The sequence below is a fragment of the Mixophyes fleayi genome, chromosome 2 (genome assembly GCF_038048845.1).
Source record: "Mixophyes fleayi isolate aMixFle1 chromosome 2, aMixFle1.hap1, whole genome shotgun sequence".
Taxonomy (NCBI): domain Eukaryota; kingdom Metazoa; phylum Chordata; class Amphibia; order Anura; family Limnodynastidae; genus Mixophyes; species Mixophyes fleayi.
This window is the reverse complement of record NC_134403.1, coordinates 153,742,512-153,768,071: the sequence shown is the minus strand read 5'-3', so window position 1 is coordinate 153,768,071 and position 25,560 is coordinate 153,742,512. Positions and strand designations below refer to the sequence as shown.

Here is a 25,560-nt window from a genome sequence, read left to right as displayed (position 1 = left end):
AGTCTATTCTGAACACCTCATACCTCACAATATTCTTTTTAGTCCAAAACGTTGCACCGAGGTAGCTTTCTGGACTGCGTAGTGGAGTGGGCCCGGTACGCCACAATATATCACCCTCAACTGGTCTGAATTCCACTGCACAGCTGCCTGCTCCTACATCCTCTGCAGCATGTACAGGGTGTAGTTTGAGCGCGTCAATACTTCTTGTTTTTGACGATGACAGGTCATTTTCATTAATTTTGGATTTGCCCCAACACTGAATGTAGTTGATACGCATCTATCTGGACTGCGTAGTGGAGTGGCCCCGGTACCCAATTTGGTACCGGGGCCACAATATATCATCAAAGCGTACAAAGGGCTTCATCCACAAGAGCTACATGCTTGGTGGAATCGCAATGGTTTACCAGCTCCTCCCTCACTTTCTCTTGTAATATAGATTGCAGTACCTATTCTCTGGAACTGCTTAAACAATGAACGTATTAAATGTAATATAGATTGCAGTACCTATTCTCTGGAACTGCTTAAACAATGAACGTAGTAAATGTAATATAGATTGCAGTACCTATTCTTTAGAACTGCTTAAATATTAATTTTTTTTTATTCATTTTGTATAATTTGTAAAATATTTTTTTTTTAGTAATTTTTAAGAGATTTTAATAATTATAAAATTTGTATGGACTTAGCACAACAAAGCACAGGACTAAAGCACCACTGGACTCAGCAGGACAGACACTGGCCAAAGCACCACTGGACTCAGCAGGACAGAGCACAGGACAAAAGCACCACTGGACTCAGCAGGACAGAGCACAGGACAAAAGCACCACTGGACTCAGCAGGACAGAGCACAGGACAAAAGCACCACTGGACTCAGCAAGAACAGAGCACTGGACACAGGCATAAAGCACCACTGGACTCAGCAAGGACAGAGCACTGATCACGCAGGAGCACCACTACCCTACACACCCTCCCTCTTCCCTGATGTCAGGCGAAATAAAGATGGCGGCCGCAAGGTGAGTATTTATGACATCCGAGTATCGCGAGATCCGACGTGAGACTTGGATGTCATAGCCTCGTTTCGGATTCCTTTGGCGGCCGGAAGTACCCGAACAGTGCTCGGATCCCGTCGGATCCGCACTGTTCGGGTGGGCTCGGATTAGCGGAATCCGAGCCCGCTCATCCTTAATATATATATATATATATATATATATATATATATATAATCACTTTTTACACACACATATATATATATATATCTATACATATATATATATATATATATATATATATCTATATATATATATATTGTGACAGCCAAGCTGAAGATAGCGGGCCCCCTGGTAAGAGTGCGCCGCCGGGTCCCCTGGTGAGTCCGGGCCCAGTACAAGGGTACCCCCTGTACCCCCCTGATGGCGGCCCTGGTAGTCAGTAAGACGGTACTGACTACCCCGACAGAAGACATGACGACACGAGGACTCCAACTAAAGAGGAGGGCGACCTGCCAAAAGAAGTACTTACCAGAATGCAGATGTCTTCAGATGACGACTCGCTGTCTTGCCGGCTCCGAAAATTACGTCATCCTCAAGCACGACTGCCCTTTAAAGGCGGCGATGGCCGGAGACGCCTATCATTTATGACAAGTACTATTTTAGGGATTAGGGGTGTTAGTGATATTAGGGTTAAGATTAGGGAATCTTAACCCTAATATCCCTAAACTACCAGTCAAATGGCTTCTAATTGCATGCACTTGTTACACTGAATTAATACTGGTGCACAGGGAACTACAGTATGACACATAGCAACCATTCATATGTTCTATTGTAGTTTTAAAAATAAAAGCAAATATGTCATTTGCTACCATGTATTGTCCTGTACACCAGTTTTCATACATGTCCCTGAATGTATTGTATAGATAAGCTTGTGCTAGCAATAACCCATTGAGAAAAAGAGGAAGTAGAGAACCACATTTCAGTACATTGTGTGTGTGCTGTAAAAGTTTTCATAAGTGCTACAGAGAGACAACTCCCAGCTTCTGGTTCGAACGTGTGGTTCTGCAGGGAGCCGGACATTAAATCATTGTTTTCTAGCATCTTTTTCTTGGAACATTAACCTGAATTCTCCAGGTAAGAAATATTATGGGGGATAGTTTATAAGAGAGCAGGAATTGAAATTTTGCATTAACATTTTTAGGATTGCACTGTGTTTTGCATACTAAATAAATACTTTTTAATACAATATGGGGTAAATGTGTAGTTGATTCATCAGACCATTTTAAGAACATTTTCAGATCCCTCAACATTTAACAGAATACTAAAAACAACTTACATTCAATGCACAATGTGCAAGTCAAAAAAAATTACATTTCTGATATTTTTCCGAGCAGTGTACACAAATATGAACAATAGTACCAGTTGTAATACGTGTACACACAGATGAAAGTAGGTGCAAGGGAAGCAGGAGTGAATCTGTTTTGCAACCTTCATGAAATATAGATGAGCCCATTATGAATGTTGTGCAAAATAATTTACAAGTATTTATAATGCAACACTGCATTTTAACTACAGCCTTGTTTCAATAATTTTGTTATTTGTCATTTAATTGACATTCATTTCAGTTTAAGATGAAAAAATGTTTCCCATTCATTCCCCTGTTCTAGTTAACTTTCTTATTATTTCATTTATTTCTTCGTTACATATGATTTTCTCAAGATTATTACTATATATATATATATATATATATATATATATATATATATATATATACACATATATATTACAGATATATATTATATCTATTGTTGATATAGTGTGGATATTATGGACAAAATTATCACTTTATTTTCAACAGAATAAGTTCATTCATGATCAGATAAGCATTTCATTTTTCTATCACATGGCAAAGTCAGTGTCCTCACACATTATAATCTAATCATTTAATCACATTGTGTTATTAAGTAGGAAAGAATCAACAAGTGTGTAGATGACAAGTGATTCAATAGGATCCAATGAAGATTACTAAATTGATTGAGAACTAAGCTGTTTTTGGTGTAAAGTTTTCATATTTTCATACCTTAAGCAATCATATTGAAAGAGACAGAAGTTTGCATAATATAACCATGTGATTAAATTTCGATGATACAACTGTACTACGTTGCTCATGCATTGAAAATGTGTTTGTATTCAAAATTGTAGTGTGTTTGAAACAATAATTTTTAACTTACAATCTGATTTAAATGTATCTGATCAAGTACTATCAAATCAAAATGTGTGTCTCAATTTTCTAGTGATGTGATTTTGAGACGTAGTTTCTCATGAGCCTTGGTGACTGGTAGTGGAGGCTGTTGTCTAGGAGATGGCGTCCTGAAAGCGCTCTGCTCCCCATGTCTACTGAGGTGCTTAATGAGCTTTCCTATGAATTTCAGCCCTTCGTTTTACAACAATCACCTGCTGTTCCGGTCTTTGTATGCATGTTATTAATGGCATTAAGAGATTGCCTGAGGTCCAACCACATTGTGCTGTGCCTGCAGATGTCCCCTGCAATAAGGATTAGCTGTGTTATCATATTAGAAGCAGCTCCTTATAATATTAATGTTGCAAGATCTGCCAAGTAGTTTACCTGGTAATTACTGCATTTTGAATCCCTAAACGAACCTTGACCCCAGAGGGAGCGGAGGGGCAATGCCGTCCCTCAGAAGTCATTCATGTGAGTCACACTCTGTGTGATCCTATCACCATGAATAGTAAGTGTCCCGCTGTACTGTATCCACCACTGCTTCATAAGAGCACACTTATTTCCATCTTTAAATGAAATCACTCATTTCAATGTACATTTTGAGTTGTAAAAATGTTATGCTCTTTTTATAGTAATTTAATAGATGTTTATCTGTCCCTTGTCCCTGGCCATTAATTAAAATTTTCCATACCGGCACTTCTAAAATCCCACTTTGACCACTTCTATAAATACTCTTATTTTTAAAAATACTAGCTTCCTGAACTGTTTTAATACTTTTGACATATTTGAAAGTTTCTATTAAATCACTTCCACCCCTTCTTTATTCTAAGCTGTTCCTCTTCAGTTCTTGAAGTCCTTCCCGATATGTATTGTTATGCAGCCAATGCACCAATTTAGCAGTTCTCTGATTTTATTTGTTTGTTTTTAATGTGTTTTTAGAGATTGAACATCTAGAACTGTACTAAGTACTTAAGGCGAGGTCTTTCCAGTGACTTGCAAAGTAGCAATATAACCTCCTTCTTTTTGCTATTAATACCACTTCCTATATAACCAAGAATTCTACTGGCTTTTCCCAATGCTTGACAACACTGGTTATTTACCTTTTGCATGATCTCAAACTAGAACTTCAAGGTTCATTTCCTCTGTTGTCGACATAACATTACCTTTCATTTTGTGTTCTGCTTTTGGATTGTTGTGTCCCACTTCCTTTATTTTACATTTTGATGTATTAAATGTAAGATTCCTTACTTTAAACATTCCTCTATGTTCTCTAAAGCACTATAAAACCCTGTTTTATCTCTCCTAGAGTTCCAACACTGTTACACATCTCTGTATCATCTTCAAAAAGACACATCTTGCCTTGTAGACAACAAGTACTATAATATCACTAAAGAATACTTTAAACAAAACAGAACACAGGGCTAATAACCAAGGCTCTCTGGTTATGATACCGTTTTCTTAGCTTACACTTTTAACTACAGGTTGTTTCCTGTCCTTTATTCAAAACTTTATCCATTCCACTATCGTTTTGTCGAATCCAAGGATTTTCAGTTTTTGAATTAATTTATTATGAGATATTGATCTATTACTTTAGTTACTGAGTCAAACATCCACTAGATTGATTGCCATGATCTTCTAGGAACAAATAAACTGGAACTATTAATTTTGCTAATTATTGTTGTGAGATTATAGTTATAAGTTTGTTCCTTACACGTTTTTTGCATAGTGGAACTACATTTGCCATTCTCCAGTCACCTGGAGTTATACATGTCTTCAGGGGCGGATTGGGAACTTAAAGTGGCCCTGAAAAAAGTTCTTGAAGTGGCCTCATGTGGGTGGGTCCAAATCAACTGTAAGTGGGGCCAACACAACAGTGGGTGGGATTTAGAACTACTGGAATTCGGTTGTAGTAACATTTAGGAAAACCTGGATGCAGGGGCGGATTGGGAACATAAAGTGGCTCTGGAAAAAAATCTGGAAGTGGCCTCATGTGGGCGGGACCAAGTCAAGTGTAGGCAGGGCAAACACAAAAAGAGGCGGGGTTAATACAAAGTTGATTATGCCATCAGAGGGCTGAATATTGCTCATACCACTGTTGTCCCAACATTCCCACTCATGGGACAGAGCCCTAAATCAGGACTGTCCCGCTGAAACATATTCATGTTTATTTAATAACATGTTGCAGAGGAACTGCCAATATAGAAAAATACAGTTGGCAGACTGTCCTGCTCTCTCCTACCTGTTCTTGATGCTTTCCCTACCTGTGGTTGCTGGTGTCTCTTGATCAGTTGCTGCTTGTCTGGATCCTGGAATGCTGGGGGCCCTATTTGGAAAAAAAATAGTACATAAAATTTAGAAAACTCCAACCAGCTCCGGTTTAAATCAAAAGCACCCACATTTAATAAATAGGCTTCCCTCCAGCCCCAACATTAAATGCTAGAATTCACATTTAATTACTAAACATATTTCCCTCCCTCCAAACAGCCCCAGCAATAAATCAACAGCATTTACATTTAATAAATATAACCATTTCCCACGACCATGCCGGCATTAAATAATTCATATTTAATAAATAGCCCTCTTCCCAAACTCACCCCCACATTCAATAGCCCCCAAAATCATCCCATCTTAAATAGTCCCGCTATTAAATTGCCCCACCATCAATCCACAAACCAAATAGCACCCATTAATTAGCCACCACCTACCTCACACCTATATTACATTGCCACAAGCTCCCTTTGCCAACACACACCATTGCCACAAGCTCCCTTTGCCAACACCATTTCCACAAGCCCCCTTTGCCAACACACACAATTGCCACAGGCCCCCTTTGCCATCACACACACATCACCATCAGCCCCCCCCTGCTGCCTTCACATACACATTGCCATCATCCCCTCCCCTGCTGCCTTCACACACACATTGCTATCAAACCCTCCCTGCTGCTGCCTTCACACACACACATTGCCATCATTCCCCCCTGCTGCCTTCACACACACACATTGCCATCAACCCCCCCCCCCCCGCTGCCTTCACACACACATTGCCATCAACCCCCCCTGCTTCTGCCTTCGCACACACATTGCCATCAACCCCCCCCCCTGCTTCTGCCTTCACATACACATTGCCTTAACCCCCCCCCCCTGCTGCTGCCTTCACACACACATTGCCATCAACCCCCCCTGCTTCTGCCTTCACATACACATTGCCATCAACCCCCCCCCCCTGCTTCTGCCTTCACATACACATTGCCATCAGCCCCCCCCCTGCTGTTGCCTTCACACACACATTGCCATCATCCCCTCCCCTGCTGCTGCCTTCACACACACACATTGCCATCAACCCCCCCCCCTGCTTCTGCCTTCACACACACATTGCCATCAACCCTTCCCCCCTGCTTCTGCCTTCACATACACATTGCCATCAGCCCCCCCCCCTGCTGCTGCCTTCACACACACATTGCCATCAACCCCCCCCCTGCTTCTGCCTTCACATACACATTGCCATCATCCCCTCCCCTGCTGCTGCCTTCACACACACATTGCCATCAACCCTTCCCCCTTGTCACTCACCGGACCGTGAGTGCCTCTTCCCGGACATTTAGGAACCGTGGTCGTCCACCATCCTGAGGGTCTGCGCATGCGCAGCCCTTTTCTATACTTCAGTGTATACCCCTTTAACTCAATTGGCAGATCAGGCAACCTCCCTATATTAAGCACCTGTGGTCAACACCACGTTGCCTGATCTTGGAGTCTCATTCCTCATGAGTCTCTGAAGGTGTTCCTGTATTCCTCGTGTATTCAGCGCTGCTGATTCCTGTGGTTCCCATACCACTTCTACTACTGTGGTTCCCATACCACTTCTACCATCAACTGTATCATCGTGACTGTTGCTGATTCCTATCCGCTGCCTCCGTGCACTACAGTCTTCTAAACCACTTCAACGTTATTTTATATCAATGTGACTGTTTGCTCATTGCTATCCGCTGCCTCCGTGCACTCCAGCTATTACTTCACTCACCTGCTTCTCATCAAGTCTGTTTGCTGATTTCTATCCGCTGCCTCCGTGCACTACAGGCTCCTGCTGGCAACTCGCCTGTGTTCATCATCGTGACGGCCAGCTGACTACTATCCGCTGCCTCCGTGCACTACAGCCTCCTGCTTGCAACTCACCTGTGTTCATCATCGTGACTGCCAGCCGCCTACTATCCGCTGCCTCTGTGCACTACAGTCTCCTGCTTGCAACTCGCCTGTGTTCAACATCGTGACTGCCAGCTGATTACTATCCGCTGCCTCCGTGCACTACAGTCTCATCTCATCTTTGCTGTGGCTTCCTCGAGACTGCCGCTTTCATTACCATCTGCTACACTTCGTGATCTACAGCTCCTGCCCTGCGCTGCACTCCTGTTTCCCATCGCTGTTGGTTCCTGTGGTTGCTACTGGTTACCTCCGTGTGCCGCTGAGTCCTGCCGCTGTGGTCAGCGCTATTGTCCATCTCCTGCTGATCCACTCTCCACGCCTTCACGTGTTCCACTGGTCTCTACCCTCCTGTCAGCATTGGATTTGTATCTCATCTACTACCCTCTGCTGGATCATCTCCATTCTCCTGGGTTTCCTATGAGTCCAGTTCCACGTGTTGCTGACTCCTGTGGATTCGTGTCCCTGTCGGTCTACTCACCTGTGCGCTGCACCTGCTAGACCGCTGCCTCACCTATCCAGGGACTTCCTATCCAGTCGGTCTCCAGCCGCTCAGGTACCGCTGCAATCCCATCTGACTGCTACTGCTGAACCACGGTATGCATACTTCTCATTGACTGTGCTGTGTATTGCATATCTTGCTGGACTGTGTTTGGTTCTCTCTGGAGTCTGCTATCCGCTGAGTCTATTGCCATCATTGACTGTGTTATCATTGTGCTGGACTACTTCAAGAGACTTTCTAGATTGCAGACCTGCTCAGTCATTTATATCCATATATATATCTACATTGTGCATATTACTGTGGATCGTGTATAAGGTGCCTGTGTATATCCTGTGTTGCAGTCTCCCCCTGTGCACCTCCTCACATATATATTCAGTGGTACAACTTGCTGATGTCAGACCACTGATCCCTGTTTCCGGTGTCACCTGTTCCATCATCCTCTCACATAGCAGTGGTACAACTTGCTACCGCAGACCACTGACTACCTGGATACCTCCACTTGGATTCCATTCCTTCACTCAGACAGCGGTACAACTTGCTACCCGCAGACCGCTGACTCTCATCACCTCCTTGTTTCTGTTGGACATTCCTCCTCACTATAGCAGTGGTACAACTTGCTATCGCAGACCACTGACTACCTTCACGTGTCCTTGTCCATACAGTTCCTTGTGTATTATTACCTCATTATTACCAGTGTTGCTAGTCATAGACTTTTCTGAGCATCTCATCGGCCATCATTTCATGTTCCGTGATCACCCAGCTACCAGAGTACTCTATTACCATCTACATTGCTCTGGTAAGCCTACCATCTGGTGATCCCTGGGTAAAGACTCCTAGTGCCCGTGACAGTAAGATCAGGCCATGACAGACCCAGATGCGGAACCTACCGCCAAAGAGATGCTGCAACATCTGGTTAGCCGTGTGGAGCAACAGGATGCCCGCCAACAGCTGTTACTTCAGTGTTATCAGTCATTAACCTCCCAAGGAACATCTGGACAGACTGTGACAGCTACTACTGAAGCTCCTGTGCTTTCCTCCGTTTCCCCATTGCCATCCCAGGTGTCTACAGCTTCCACGCTTCACCTGCCTACTCCGTCAAAGTACGATGGAGACCCCAAAACTTGTAGGGGTTTCCTTAACCAATGTTCAGTCCATTTTGAGCTCCAACCTCAAAATTTTTCTACCCATCGTTCCAGAGTGGCCTATCTTATCTCTTTGTTTTCAGGACAAGCCCTGGCTTGGGCCTCCCCCCTGTGGGAGAGGAACGATCCAATATTACAAGATAGTGCCAAATTTATTTCTACATTTCGAAGTGTGTTCGATGAACCAGGTCGTGTGACCTCCGCTGCTTCCAGCATCCTCCGTCTGCGACAAGGATCTCATACTGTAGGCCAGTACGTCATTCAATTTAGGATCTTAGCCTCTGAACTTCAGTGGAACACTGAAGCCCTAGTTGCCGCCTTCTGGCAGGGGCTTTCCGATAAAATTAAAGATGCACTGACTACTCAAGAGCTTCCTTCGTCACTTGAAGATTTGATCTCTCTATGCCATCGTGTTGATATGAGATTTCGTGAAAGAGAGGCTGAGAAAACGACTTCTGCTAAAGCACCTCTTCGCTCTAACCCTCAATTTCGTCCAGTGTCACCCGCTGTGATTCCCATGGAGATAGGACGTTCCAAGTTATCTTCTGAGGAGAGGAAACGAAGAGTCAAGAATAGACTCTGTATCTATTGTGCTGATTCCACTCATGTCCTCAGCTCCTGCCCTAAGAGATCGGGAAATGCCAGGCCCTAACTAGTTCTGGAGAGGTGAAGTTAGGGTCCCTGGAGTCCTCTCCATCGTCTATGAAATCTAAAGTCTGCGCTTTTGATGTGACTATTTCCTTTGCTACCAAAACCTTTGAGTCACAGGCATTGATTGATTCCGGAGCAGCAGGAAATTTTATTTCCAAATCGTTAGTAAATCAATGGTCTCTACCAGTGATTACCTTAAAAACTCCCATTACTGTGACGGCTATCGATGGATCACGTCTCATCAACGGTCTCATCACCCAGAGTACGTCTCCAGTAACCCTTCAGATTGGTGCTCTGCATCATGAAGAGATATCGTTTTTAATTCTTCCTGTGACGACAAGTCCGATTGTCCTAGGCCTTCCATGGCTTCAGTGTCACTCTCCCCAGATTGACTGGCGCACCCCTCAAGTCACGTCTTGGGGGTCTGAATGTCACCATCATTGCCTTTCCCAAGTCATTCCTCTCAAGGTACAGCAAGCTTCCATCTCAGCTATTTCACCGGGACTCCCTCCTCAATATGCTTCATTTACCGATGTTTTTGATAAAGCTCAGTCTGAACGTCTTCCTCCTCATCGTTCTTGGGATTGTCCGATTGATCTTCTTCCTGGCAAGACTCCTCCCAGGGGCCGGGTCTATCCACTCTCGTTACCTGAAACTCAAGCTACATCTGAATATATACGGGAGAACCTCCAGCGTGGGTTCATTCGACCTTCCACCTCGCCCGCTGGAGCTGGGTTCTTCTTTGTCAAAAAGAAGGATGGATCATTACGCCCTTGTATAGATTTTCGTGGACTCAATGCCATTACTATCAAGAATCGGTATCCCATTCCGTTGATCACTGAGCTATTTGACCGCATCAAGGGAGCCCGTATTTTTACTAAGTTGGATCTTCGTGGTGCCTACAATTTAATCAGAATCCGTTCCGGTGACGAATGGAAGACAGCGTTTAACACCAGAGACGGGCATTACGAATATCTGGTAATGCCTTTCGGGCTATGTAATGCCCCCGCTGTTTTTCAGGGCTTCATCAATGAGATTTTTCGGGACTTATTATATGTATGTGTCGTCGTCTACCTGGACGACATATTGATTTTTTCACAGGACCTGCCTTCTCACCACCAACATGTGGCAGAAGTCCTCTCCAGGCTACGGAAAAATTCATTGTTCTGTAAATTAGAAAAATGTTCATTCGAATTACCCCAGATTCCATTCTTGGGGTATATTGTTTCCGGAGTTGGTCTGAAGATGGATCCTGACAAAGTAAATGCTGTACTACATTGGCCCCAGCCAACTACTCTTCGTGCGATCCAGCGTTTTTTAGGTTTTGCCAATTACTATAGACGCTTCATTCAAGACTTTTCTTCCATTGCATCTCCTATTGTGGCCCTGACTCGAAAAGGGGCTAATCCTAAGCAATGGTCAACTGAGGCTATTCAAGCCTTTCAGACATTAAAAGAGTCCTTCTCTTCGGCTCCAATCCTTCGTCAGCCTGATGTGACACTCCCCTTCTTCCTGGAAGTAGATGCCTCTAATGTGGGCTTAGGAGCTATTCTCTCCCAACGCTCGGAACAGCAAAAATTCCACCCTTGTGCCTTCTATTCTCGGGGTCTCCTACCCGCAGAGAAGAATTATACCATCGGAGACAAGGAATTACTGGCTATCAAAGCCGCATTAGAGGAATGGAGATACTTGTTGGAGGGGGCTCGCCATCCGGTGACGATCTTCACGGATCATAAGAACTTGTCATATCTCCAGTCTGCCCAATGCTTGAACCCTCGTCAAGCAAGATGGTCTCTTTTCTTTTCCCGTTTTGAATTAATAATTACCTTCAAACCAGCTGCCAAGAACAAAAAAGCTGATGCCTTATCTAGAGCCTTTGTTACGTCCTCTGATATAGAAGAGGTTTCTAACCATACCATTCTTGACCCCAAATGTATCTCACTGGCTGCTTCATCCACCAAAACGCTACCATTTGGGAAGACTCTCGTGCCTCCTACTCTAAGGAGGAAAATCCTTTCGTGGTTCCATGCTTCTCGTTTTTTCTGGACACGCCGGTGAACACAAGACTTTTGAGATCCTCTCTCGAAGTTACTGGTGGCCTTCAATGAGGAGAGACGTCAAAGAGTTCATTGCTTCCTGTGAATTATGTTCGCAATTCAAATCCTCCCGCAGAACCCCAGCAGGGTTGCTGCGACCACTACCCATTCCGTCCAAACCATGGACCCATATTAGTATGGATTTCGTTACTGACTTACCACCTAGTAAGAACCATAACACTATTTGGGTGGTAGTGGACAGATTTTCGAAGATGGCTCATTTCATCCCTCTGTCTGGTTTGCCTTCCTCGTCTATCCTGGCTGAACATTTCATTAAAGAGATCTTCCGTATCCATGGATGTCCATCTGAGATTGTGTCTGATAGAGGAGTACAATTCGTGTCCAGATTCTGGCGAGCCCTTTGTAAAACCTTGGGCATACGATTAGCACTCTCATCTTCTTACCATCCGCAATCCAATGGACAAACCGAACGTGTCAATCAAGATCTTGAGACTTTTATAAGGATATTTTCATCAGCCAATCAAGACAACTGGGTAGAGTTACTCCCTTGGGCTGAGTTCGCCCATAACAACATGTACCATGAGTCATCATCCAAAACTCCATTTTTTGTGGTCTACGGTCACCATCCGTCTTTTCCGGAATTTCCTGCCCTCCCGCCCACCCAAGTGCCTGCGGTGGAAACTGTTTGTCAGACCTTTAAAAATATCTGGTCTCAGGTCAGAACCTGTTTAAAGAAGACATCTGTCAAATATAAATCTTTCGCTGATAAGAAGAGGCGGGCTATTCCACCACTAAAAATTGGAGATCGTGTCTGGTTATCCACAAAAAATATTCGTTTGAAGGTTCCATCCATGAAATTCGCCCCTCGTTTTATTGGTCCATATAGGATCATTCAAGTTATCAATCCAGTATGTGTGAAACTCCTTCTTCCTAAGAGTCTTCGGATTTCTAATGCCTTCCATGTATCTTTGCTCAAACCTCTTATTATCAACCGTTTTTCAACTCCTCCCTCAGCTCCGCAGCCAGTTCAAGTTCATCAGGAGGAGGATTTTGAGATTACCGAGGTACTAGATGCAAAAATTTCGCGAGGAGTCCTCCACTTCCTCGTTCATTGGAAGGGCTTTGGTCCTGAGGAGCGCTCTTGGATCAAAGCTGAAGATCTTAATGCTCCTGCCCTTTTGAAGAAGTTTTACTCCAAAAATCCGGACAAGCCCGGTTCCAGGCGTTCTGTGCCCACCTTTAAAAGGGGGGGTACTGTCACTCACCGGACCGTGAGTGCCTCTTTCCGGACATTTAGGAACCGTGGTCGTCCACCATCCTGAGGGTCTGCGCATGCGCAGCCCTTTTCTATACTTCAGTGTATACCCCTTTAACTCAATTGGCAGATCAGGCAACCTCCCTATATTAAGCACCTGTGGTCAACACCACGTTGCCTGATCTTGGAGTCTCATTCCTCATGAGTCTCTGAAGGTGTTCCTGTATTCCTCGTGTATTCAGCGCTGCTGATTCCTGTGGTTCCCATACCACTTCTACTACTGTGGTTCCCATACCACTTCTACCATCAACTGTATCATCGTGACTGTTGCTGATTCCTATCCGCTGCCTCCGTGCACTACAGTCTTCTAAACCACTTCAACGTTATTTTATATCAATGTGACTGTTTGCTCATTGCTATCCGCTGCCTCCGTGCACTCCAGCTATTACTTCACTCACCTGCTTCTCATCAAGTCTGTTTGCTGATTTCTATCCGCTGCCTCCGTGCACTACAGGCTCCTGCTGGCAACTCGCCTGTGTTCATCATCGTGACGGCCAGCTGACTACTATCCGCTGCCTCCGTGCACTACAGCCTCCTGCTTGCAACTCACCTGTGTTCATCATCGTGACTGCCAGCCGCCTACTATCCGCTGCCTCTGTGCACTACAGTCTCCTGCTTGCAACTCGCCTGTGTTCAACATCGTGACTGCCAGCTGATTACTATCCGCTGCCTCCGTGCACTACAGTCTCATCTCATCTTTGCTGTGGCTTCCTCGAGACTGCCGCTTTCATTACCATCTGCTACACTTCGTGATCTACAGCTCCTGCCCTGCGCTGCACTCCTGTTTCCCATCGCTGTTGGTTCCTGTGGTTGCTACTGGTTACCTCCGTGTGCCGCTGAGTCCTGCCGCTGTGGTCAGCGCTATCGTCCATCTCCTGCTGATCCACTCTCCACGCCTTCACGTGTTCCACTGGTCTCTACCCTCCTGTCAGCATTGGATTTGTATCTCATCTACTACCCTCTGCTGGATCATCTCCATTCTCCTGGGTTTCCTATGAGTCCAGTTCCACGTGTTGCTGACTCCTGTGGATTCGTGTCCCTGTCGGTCTACTCACCTGTGCGCTGCACCTGCTAGACCGCTGCCTCACCTATCCAGGGACTTCCTATCCAGTCGGTCTCCAGCCGCTCAGGTACCGCTGCAATCCCATCTGACTGCTACTGCTGAACCACGGTATGCATACTTCTCATTGACTGTGCTGTGTATTGCATATCTTGCTGGACTGTGTTTGGTTCTCTCTGGAGTCTGCTATCCGCTGAGTCTATTGCCATCATTGACTGTGTTATCATTGTGCTGGACTACTTCAAGAGACTTTCTAGATTGCAGACCTGCTCAGTCATTTATATCCATATATATATCTACATTGTGCATATTACTGTGGATCGTGTATAAGGTGCCTGTGTATATCCTGTGTTGCAGTCTCCCCCTGTGCACCTCCTCACATATATATTCAGTGGTACAACTTGCTGATGTCAGACCACTGATCCCTGTTTCCGGTATCACCTGTTCCATCATCCTCTCACATAGCAGTGGTACAACTTGCTACCGCAGACCACTGACTACCTGGATACCTCCACTTGGATTCCATTCCTTCACTCAGACAGCGGTACAACTTGCTACCCGCAGACCGCTGACTCTCATCACCTCCTTGTTTCTGTTGGACATTCCTCCTCACTATAGCAGTGGTACAACTTGCTATCGCAGACCACTGACTACCTTCACGTGTCCTTGTCCATACAGTTCCTTGTGTATTATTACCTCATTATTACCAGTGTTGCTAGTCATAGACTTTTCTGAGCATCTCATCGGCCATCATTTCATGTTCCGTGATCACCCAGCTACCAGAGTACTCTATTACCATCTACATTGCTCTGGTAAGCCTACCATCTGGTGATCCCTGGGTAAAGACTCCTAGTGCCCGTGACACCCCTGCTGCTGCCTTCACACACACATTGCCATCAACCCTTCCCCCTGCTTCTGCCTTCACATACACATTGCCATCAGCCCCCCCCCCTGCTGCTGCCTTCACACACACATTGCCATCAAACCCCCCCCCCCCCTGCTTCTGCCTTCACATACACATTGCCATCATCCCCTCCCCTGCTGCTGCCTTCACACACACATTGCCATCAACCCTTCCCCCCTGCTTCTGCCTTCACATACACATTGCCATCATCCCCTCCCCTGCTGCTGCCTTCACACACACATTGCCATCAACCCCCCCCCTGCTTCTGCCTTCACATACACATTGCCATCAGCCCCCCCCCCCTGCTGCTGCCTTCAAACACACATTGCCATCAACCCCCCCCCCCCTGCTTCTGCCTTCACATACACATTGCCATCACCCCCTCCCCTGCTGCTGCCTTCACACACACATTGCCATCAACCCCCCCCCCCTGCTTCTGCCTTCACACACACATTGCCATCAACCCTTCCCCCCTGCTTCTGCCTTCACATACACATTGCCATCAACCCCCCCCCTGCTTCTGCCTTCACATACACATTGCTATCAGCCCCCCCCTGCTGCTGCCTTCACACACACATTGCCATCACCCCCCCCCTGCTTCTGCCTTCACATACACACTGCCATCAGCCCCCCCTCTTGCTGCCTTCACATACACATTGCCATCAACCCCCCCCCTGCTTCTGCCTTCACATACACATTGCCATCATCCCCTCCCCTGCTGCTGCCTTCACACACACATTGCCATCAACCCCCCCCCCCCTGCTTCTGCCTTCACATACACATTGCTATCAGCCCCCCCCCCTGCTGCTGCCTTCACACACACATTGCTATCAAACCCCCCCCTGTGCTGCTGCCTTCACACACACACACATTGCCATCAACCCCCCCCCCTGCTTCTGCCTTCACATACACATTGCCATCAGCCCCCCCCCCCGCTGCTGCCTTCACACACACATTGCCATCATCCCCTCCCCTGCTGCCTTCACACACACATTGCCATCAACCCCCCCCCCCCCTGCTTCTGCCTTCACATACACATTGCTATCAGCCCCCCCCCCTGCTGCTGCCTTCACATACACATTGCCATCAACCCCCCCCCCTGCTTCTGCCTTCACATACACACTGCCATCAGCCCCCCTCTTGCTGCCTTCACATACACATTGCCATCAACCCCCCCCCTGCTTCTGCCTTCACACACACATTGCCATCACCCCCCCCTGCTTCTGCCTTCACATACACACTGCCATCAGCCCCCCCTCTTGCTGCCTTCACATACACATTGCCATCAACCCCCCCCCCCTGCTTCTGCCTTCACATACACATTGCCATCATCCCCTCCCCTGCTGCTGCCTTCACACACACATTGCCATCAACCCCCCCCCCCCCCCCTGCTTCTGCCTTCACATACACATTGCTATCAGCCCCCCCCCCCTGCTGCTGCCTTCACATACACATTGCCATCAACCCCCCCCCCCCTGCTTCTGCCTTCACATACACACTGCCATCAGCCCCCCTCTTGCTGCCTTCACACACACATTACCATCAACCCCCCCCCTGCTTCTGCCTTCACATACACATTGCCATCATCCCCTCCCCTGCTGCTGCCTTCACACACACATTGCCATCAACCCCCCCCCCCCTGCTTCTGCCTTCACATACACATTGCTATCAGTCCCCCCCCTGCTGCTGCCTTCACATACACATTGCCATCAACCCCCCCCCCCCTGCTTCTGCCTTCACATACACATTGCCATCAGCCCCCCCCTGCTGCTGCCTTCACATACACATTGCCATCATCCCCTCCCCTGCTGCTGCCTTCACACACACATTGCCATCAACCCTTCCCCCCTGCTTCTGCCTTCACATACACATTGCCATCATCCCCTCCCCTGCTGCTGCCTTCACACACACATTGCCATCAACCCCCCCTGCTTCTGCCTTCACACACACATTGCCATCAACCCCCCCCTGCTTCTGCCTTCACATACACATTGCTATCAGCCCCCCCTCTTGCTGCCTTCACACACACATTGCCATCAACCCCCCCCTGCTTCTGCCTTCACACACACATTGCCATCAACCCCCCCCCCTGCTTCTGCCTTCACACACACATTGCCATCAACCCTTCCCCCCTGCTTCTGCCTTCACATACACATTGCCATCAGCCCCCCCCCCCTGCTGCTGCCTTCACACACATTGCCATCAACCCCCCCTGCTTCTGCCTTCACACACACATTGCCATCAACCCCCCCTCTTGCTGCCTTCACACACACATTGCCATCAACCCCCCCCCTGCTTCTGCCTTCACATACACATTGCTATCAGCCCCCCCCTCTTGCTGCCTTCACACACACATTGCCATCAACCCCCCCCCCTGCTTCTGCCTTCACACACACATTGCCATCAACCCCCCCCCCTGCTTCTGCCTTCACATACACATTGCTATCAGCCCCCCCCCCTGCTGCTGCCTTCACACACACATTGCCATCAACCCCCCCCCTGCTTCTGCCTTCACATACACACTGCCATCAGCCCCCCCCCTGCTGCTGCCTTCACACACACATTGCCATCAACCCCCCCCTGCTTCTGCCTTCACATACACATTGCTATCAGCCCCCCCTCTTGCTGCCTTCACACACACATTGCCATCAACCCCCCCCCTGCTTCTGCCTTCACACACACACATTGCCATCAACCCCCCCCCCTGCTTCTGCCTTCACATACACATTGCTATCAGCAACCCCTCTTGCTGCCTTCACACACACATTGCCATCAACCCCCCCCCCCCCTGCTTCTGCCTTCACACACACATTGCCATCAACCCCCCCCCCTGCTTCTGCCTTCACATACACATTGCTATCAGCAACCCCTCTTGCTGCCTTCACACACACATTGCCATCAACCCCCCCCCCCCCTGCTTCTGCCTTCACACACACATTGCCATCAACCCTTCCCCCCTGCTTCTGCCTTCACATACACATTGCCATCAGCCCCCCCCCCTGCTGCTGCCTTCACACACACATTGCCATCAACCCCCCCTGCTTCTGCCTTCACACACACATTGCCATCAACCCCCCCTCTTGCTGCCTTCACACACACATTGCCATCAACCCCCCCCTGCTTCTGCCTTCACATACACATTGCTATCAGCCCCCCCTCTTGCTGCCTTCACACACACATTGCCATCAACCCCCCCCCCCCTGCTTCTGCCTTCACACACACATTGCCATCAACCCCCCCCCCCTGCTTCTGCCTTCACATACACATTGCTATCAGCCCCCCCCCTGCTGCTGCCTTCACACACACATTGCCAACAACCCCCCCCCCCTGCTTCTGCCTTCACATACACACTGCCATCAGCCCCCCCCTGCTGCTGCCTTCACACACACATTGCCATCAACCCCCCCCCCTGCTTCTGCCTTCACATACACATTGCTATCAGCCCCCCCCCCTGCTGCTGCCTTCACACACACATTGCCAACAACCCCCCCCCCCTGCTTCTGCCTTCACATACACACTGCCATCAGCCCCCCCCTGCTGCTGCCTTCACACACACATTGCCATCAACCCCCCCCCCTGCTTCTGCCTTCACATACACATTGCTATCAGCCCCCCCTCTTGCTGCCTTCACACACACATTGCCATCAACCCCCCCCCTGCTTCTGCCTTCACATACACATTGCTATCAGCCCCCCCTCTTGCTGCCTTCACACACACATTGCCATCAACCCCCCCCCCTGCTTCTGCCTTCACACACACATTGCCATCAACCCCCCCCCCCTGCTTCTGCCTTCACATACACATTGCTATCAGCCCCCCCTCTTGCTGCCTTCACACACACATTGCCATCAACCCCCCCCCCTGCTTCTGCCTTCACATACACATTGCTATCAGCCCCCCCCTGCTGCTGCCTTCACATACACATTGCTATCAGCCCCCCCCCCCTGCTTCTGCCTTCACATACACATTGCCATCAGCCCCCCCTGCTGCTGCCTTCACACACACATTGCCATCAACCCCCCCCTGCTTCTGCCTTCACATACACATTGCTATCAGCCCCCCCTCTTGCTGCCTTCACACACACATTGCCATCAACCCCCCCCCTGCTTCTGCCTTCACATACACATTGCTATCAGCCCCCCCTCTTGCTGCCTTCACACACACATTGCCATCAACCCCCCCCCCTGCTTCTGCCTTCACACACACATTGCCATCAACCCCCCCCCCCTGCTTCTGCCTTCACATACACATTGCTATCAGCCCCCCCTCTTGCTGCCTTCACACACACATTGCCATCAACCCCCCCCCCCTGCTTCTGCCTTCACATACACATTGCTATCAGCCCCCCCCTGCTGCTGCCTTCACATACACATTGCTATCAGCCCCCCCCCCCTGCTTCTGCCTTCACATACACATTGCCATCAGCCCCCCCTGCTGCTGCCTTCACACACACATTGCCATCAACCCCCCCCTGCTTCTGCCTTCACACACACATTGCCATCATCCCCTCCCCTGCTGCCTTCACACACACATTGCCATCAACCCCCCCCCCTGCTGCTGCCTTCACATACACATTGCCATCAGCCCCCCCCCCCGCTGCTGCCTTCACACACACATTGCCATCATCCCCTCCCCTGCTGCCTTCACACACACATTGCCATCAACCCCCCCCCCTGCTGCTGCCTTCACACACATTGCCATCACCCACCCCCCCTGCTGCCTTCACACACACATTGCAATCAGCCCCACCTCCACTCACATACACACACTGGTATCAGCCCCCCTTCCTCTCATACATACATTAGAATCAGCCCCCCGCCGCTGCACACACATAGACTGGAATCAGTCACCCCCTCCGCTCACACACAAACACTGGAATCAGTCCCCCCGCCGCTCTCACACACACACACAGGAATCAGGCCCCCTGCCGCTGCGCGCACACACACTAAAATCAGCCTCCTCTCACACACGCTAGAATCAGCCTCCGCTCACACACACTAGAATCAGCCTCCGCTCACACACGCTAGAATCAGCCTCCGCTCACACACGCACACTGGAGTCAGCCCCCCCTCCACACACACACACACACACACACAGACCCTGCCATAAGCCCGCTGCTGCCGCGCTCACTTACCTGTCAGCTGCTTCCAGCTGCGCTTCTCTGCTCACATGGGACGGCATCTGTCACATGGTGCGCGTCCCATGTGATTGTGGAATAGGCCACTCACAGGGGGAGATCCGCAGCACTTGTTTAAAAAAAAAAAACCAAAACAGACAGGCGGCCTCATTAGGTCATCGGCCTACCGGTAAAGTTCCCGGTAAGGTCTATGACCAATCCGCCCCTGCCTGGATGTGATGACTTAAGACACAGTGGGTAATTTCTAAAGCAAAGCAGGGAAAAAGCTGTTAGTCCTGTGCTATAAAAATAGATGAATCCTTTTACATTATCTGCGACTGGTTTATGCCTCTGTGCTCAAACTTGTTTAGTTGCCTACTACCACATCCTTCCAAAATTCCCTTCATAGAAGCATATCTGACTTTGTTTAATACGTTTAACTATTAGGAAACTTGTTGGCAGAATCCTATTTGATCAGTCTGCCACAGCAGCATATAAGCACCTCACTGCACTGTTGCATCTTTCCCTGTCATCATGAGCTGTAAACTACCAGTCAAATCTCTTTCTTTAATATATATAAATGTATACTGTGTGTGTAAAAAAATACATTAAAATAATCCTTCTAATAAATGGCTATCCAATGCGATCACGAGAAAGGTAAAATGCTTCAAGCATCTGCAAGAAAACACTTATTTTGTAACAATTGTGTATGAGTCCTAAATGTGCCCTGTGATTGGTGGTGGTGGTTTGATTTAATAACAGTGCAGGGAGGGTTGGCAGACAATGGTATAAGTGAAGGAGAGAGCTATTCCAAGGGTTTGCTGGTGATATACTAAGTGCAAAGGAGGAAGGATTAATGATATTGTCAGTGCAATGGGGGCTGGCCATATGTTCAACAAAGTGATCTGAGAATTGGACCAATGCAAGGCAGGCAATGGAATCAATGAAAGAACCACTAAAGTATAGCTAGGGCTGGAATAAGGCTCTGGGGGCCTGGTGCACTTAAGACAGGTAGGTTATCATTTTTGACAAATACACAGGCAAAACTGTTTGCACTACTGTTAGGTACATGCAGCTCTGCCTTAACGAGCAGCACAGTGTGAAGCGGGACATACCACCCAACTATCCTTTCAGTTTCACCAAATCCTGACTAAGCAAGACAGTCACTCAAATTCTGGACTGCCCCACCAGACTCAGGACAGTTGGCAGACTGTCCTGCTCTCTCCTTCCTGTTCTTGTCACTTTCACCACCTGTGGCTGCTGGATCAGTTGCTGTTTGTCTGGATCCTGGAATGTTGGAGGCCCTATTTGGGGAAAAAAATGGGTACATGAAATTTAGAAAACTCCAACCATTCCTGGAATTTAATCAATAGCACCCACATTTAATAATAAGGCCTCCCTCCAGCCACAACATTAAATTAATAGTATATACATTTAATAAATATATATTTTTCCCTTCAACCAACCCCAACATCAAAGTAATAGTATTCATATTTAATAAATAAACCTATTTCCCCCCTCCAAACAGCCCCAGCAGTAAATTAATAGAATTTACTTTTAATTTAACCATTTCCCACAAACATCACGGCATTAAATAATTAATATTCACATTTAATAAATAGCTCTCCTCCCCAATTTCAGGACCACATACAATTAATAGCCACAAACCACCCCAGCATTAAGTTAAATGTCCCTTCACCCCATATTAATTTAATAGGCCCCAAATGAAATGAAATTGCCCCACCATCACCCCACAAATAATAGCACCCATTAAATAATTAACCCCAACCTAAACTCCACCATTAAATTAATACCCAACCTCCCACCCATGAACTATTAAGACAGCCACTCTCCCTTCCCTCACATCACACAATATAGTAAGACCCTCAAATTCCACCCTTTAGTAGCCCCCCATCCTACATACCCTTTAGCAGCCCCCCGCCTATCTTACACTCCCTTTAGCAGCCCCCCCTCCTATCCTACACACCCTTTAGCAACCCCCTCCTATCCTACACACCCTTTAGCAACCCCCCCTCCTATCCTACACACCCTTTAGCAACCCCCTCCTATCCTACACACCCTTTAGCAACCCCCTTCCTATCCTACACACACTTTAGTAGCCCCTCTCACACACACGTTTGCAGTCACACACACACACTTTAGCAGACACACACACACACTTTAGCAGCTACACACACTTTAGCAGGCAGACACACACACACTTTAGTAGTCACACACTTACCTTGTTCCTGCTGCAGATTCCTCTCGCAGCACACATGGGATGGTAGCTGTCATGTGACACGTCCCATGTGACCACTGTATGGAGACTGCAGCCACAGACATAGGAGGAGGGAGAGACAGAACAGCAGGGGGATCCGCGGCCACATTAAGGTGAGTGGCTGGTCCCGGAGGAGGTGCCAGCCACCTAGCACCACACTGCTGCCCCCCCTCCAGAAAGGGGGGGGCACTACACATAATTTATTTTTATTTTTTTTAAAAAGATTCCAGGCGGCCTCCTGAGGCCATCGGCCTACCAGGACTTTTCCCTTTAGGTTACATGGCCAATCCGCCTCTGCATGTCTTCAAGAGTTTGCCCAGTGGTGCTGCAAGCGCTACTGTAAGTTATGTTTATACTTTTGCATGTATACCCTCTGGACAAATGATCTTACCAACTTTTAATTTTGTCAATACAAGTAACACCTCTTCTGTAGTAAATATATTTGTGTCTACAGTAGGGTATATCTTTCCCTACTTCCCCATCAGGTAACCTACTTTCAACAGTAAAATACAGAACAAAACATTATTTAGACAGTGCAATTCTCCTTCAGCATAACTACAATCATAATTTTTAGCCATATTATTCATCACTTTTGTTTTTTTCCTTTTACTAATGTTTTTAAAGTTTTGCCACTGTTTTTCCTACATATTTTATTGAGTGCTTTTTCTGTTTTAGACTAGCTTTATATGCTTTTTATTCTCTATGAATTGGATCTGTCTACAATTCTCATATGCAGTTTCCTTAGCACGTATAACAATTGCCACTTCCTTGGAGAACTATATTGACTTCCTCTTCCTCTAACTAACATTTGACCAAAGTGAGCCTTTCTGAAATCTAAAACTTTTGTTTTGAGACAGTTCTGCTTTATTGCTACCTTTATGTTAAACCACACTAACCACTGGTCACTGGACATCAAGTTTTCTCCTACTAGACACCTTTGATGCTACTCTCTATTTGTGAGAAATAAATTTAGGACTTTTCCCTTACTTGTGAAACACATGCGATCATCCCAGATGTCACTCCTCCCCCGCTATGAAAGAAATGAAGATCTTGAGACATCCAAGTGAGCATGACCAGAGTCACGTTTATTTAGAAATCAGGTAGGCACCTGGGAGAGTTTTCAGTGTAAATTCACTATACAAGTTGTACAATACTTCCCACTTCTGGAGGATTACACTGATAATGATAACTTAAAACAATGAAAAGAAAAAATAAACTTTAACATATGGTACATGCACAGTGCACAATAAGACATTGCTGAGATATTGTCACTACACTGTCGGAGAGATGCGCCTCCCCCTGCCTTCTCACCCAATATCCTCCAGGTCCGTCACACACCATCCTCCCTCATTCCTTCCCTCCTCCCCGACTTGGATACATTGTAGTGGAACTCTATATGGGAACTATCCTTGGTACAGGATGCCCTCTACCCTGGCAGTGTAGGCAGATGGTAACCCCTTACCTGCAGTGAGAGGAAACTGACTATTCCTTTAGTGGAGAGCTTTAGGAAATAGTAGTATTAAATAATACCTCTGCTTCCTCAGAACTTCATGAAAAGGCCTAAGCTAATTCCTGGAAACAATGTTCAATAATTTTGCTAAACTGCCCCCCTTTAGGGTCTCATATATAAGTAAACTCATCAAATTGTCTGAGTGCATCCCAAATGCAATATTATAGCATCAATCTAATTTTTTTGCCCATTTTTGCATCTTGAGTTATAATTATACATAGTAATTGTGGACTAGCGTTACTAAATCACCTAGTTAATACCGACCATAAATTAAATTCCCAGGCCTCATGATTGCATACTTAAAACTGCTGACATGCTGCATACACATGAAAAGATTGCAATTCAAACATTATTATTATTATTATTATTATTATTAATAATAATAATAATAATAAAGTGAATCTTCTTTGACGTCACCTAGTAAAAATTGTTGGTGGAGCTGAAAAAGTGTAACGGAAGTGAAGTCATGCACTTCACTCACCCGCTCTGTTTGAATCCTCAGGGCCCTCTGAACTGCCGCGTTGTTTCCATTCTGGCTGTAGCGAGCTTGTGAGCCCAGTCCCAGAGTAGCTCTGCAGTGTTTTTGCTATCAACACCACAACTAAGACAAGTTACACATGAAGAGCTTGCAACAGACATCGCAGCATGCAGCTCAGAGTCCTCGGGCTCCATGTCATCCGCTTCACACCTGGACCTCAGCCTTCAGGAGATCACTGTGGGACCAATGAATGGAGAGTCTTCTACTGCTCTCCAGCCTCTCCTTAGCTCACTCCAGGACCCTGAAGGTTAGAGCCAGGCATGATACGCACTTGGTGCAGTGCGCTCATTGTGATTCCTCTTTCACTCTCTATGTGACTTGATGATGTAAACAAAAGCCTGAGACACCTGGGGGTATATTTACTAAACTGCGGGTTTGAAAAAAAATGGAGATGTTGCCTATAGCAACCAATCAGATTCTAGTTATCATGTATTTAGTACATTCTACACAATGACAGCTAGAATCTGATTGGTTGCTATAGACAACACTTTTTCAAACACAGTTTAGTAAATATACCCCCTGGTCTCTTTGCACATCAAACCTTCCTTGACTTGTAAGAAAAGGCAAAGAAGTTTAATGTAAAATATGCGTGCTTGGCACACACAGATTTTTTTGTTTTGTTTAACAAGAGCCTGTAACAAAATTTAATTGGCTCTTTCTGGGGAAAACAGAACTATTAACTTCCCGGTGGTTCCTTCAACTGCCTGCTCTGCTGGAACTACAACTTTTGCATCACTTTCATGTTCAGAGAGATCAGAATATAAATTCTGTAAAGGGACAGCTGCTGAGACATGTCTACAATTCACAGTCCTAACTCTTCTAGATCATACAGTGGACAAAAATGATCTTCTCCTAAGTGATCTCTAAAAATGTACAGTTTCTAACGGTAACATAATAATCTAACTGTGCAAATATTTAAACTGCATATAGTGTATATTGATCAATTCTTATATAGCCATAAGTTGCCTATATACAAATGCCAAACAGAATTTAACCTGCACTAGACAATAAAATTTCAGACCTATAAAGTCAAAGTTCTTTTGGTTTCCAAATGATGTCTTAA

The 25,560-nt window shown here is 46.7% G+C and overlaps 2 protein-coding genes across 4 annotated transcripts in view; one reads left to right on the top strand and one right to left on the bottom strand.

Annotated features, from left to right (window-relative positions):
- LOC142141621 (uncharacterized) overlaps positions 1-25,560 on the bottom strand; it is a 939,875-nt gene that overhangs the window by 211,610 nt on the left and 702,705 nt on the right. The window lies entirely within an intron of this gene.
- The window catches only part of TASL (TLR adaptor interacting with endolysosomal SLC15A4), a 64,200-nt gene that overhangs the window by 30,346 nt on the left and 8,294 nt on the right, over positions 1-25,560 (top strand). The window contains exon 1 of one of the 3 annotated variants that reach the window (XM_075198062.1): positions 2,019-2,120. The exons of 1 other annotated variant lie outside the window; for it this stretch is intronic. Coding sequence is in view for 1 of the 2 variants with exons in the window: in XM_075198061.1 (XP_075054162.1) it covers positions 24,630-24,744 (115 nt within the window). In the remaining variant the exon portion in view is untranslated. Of the gene's footprint in view, positions 1-2,018; positions 2,121-24,445; positions 24,745-25,560 lie in introns of those variants that run through there. One more of the 3 variants, XM_075198061.1, reaches the window with a different exon arrangement.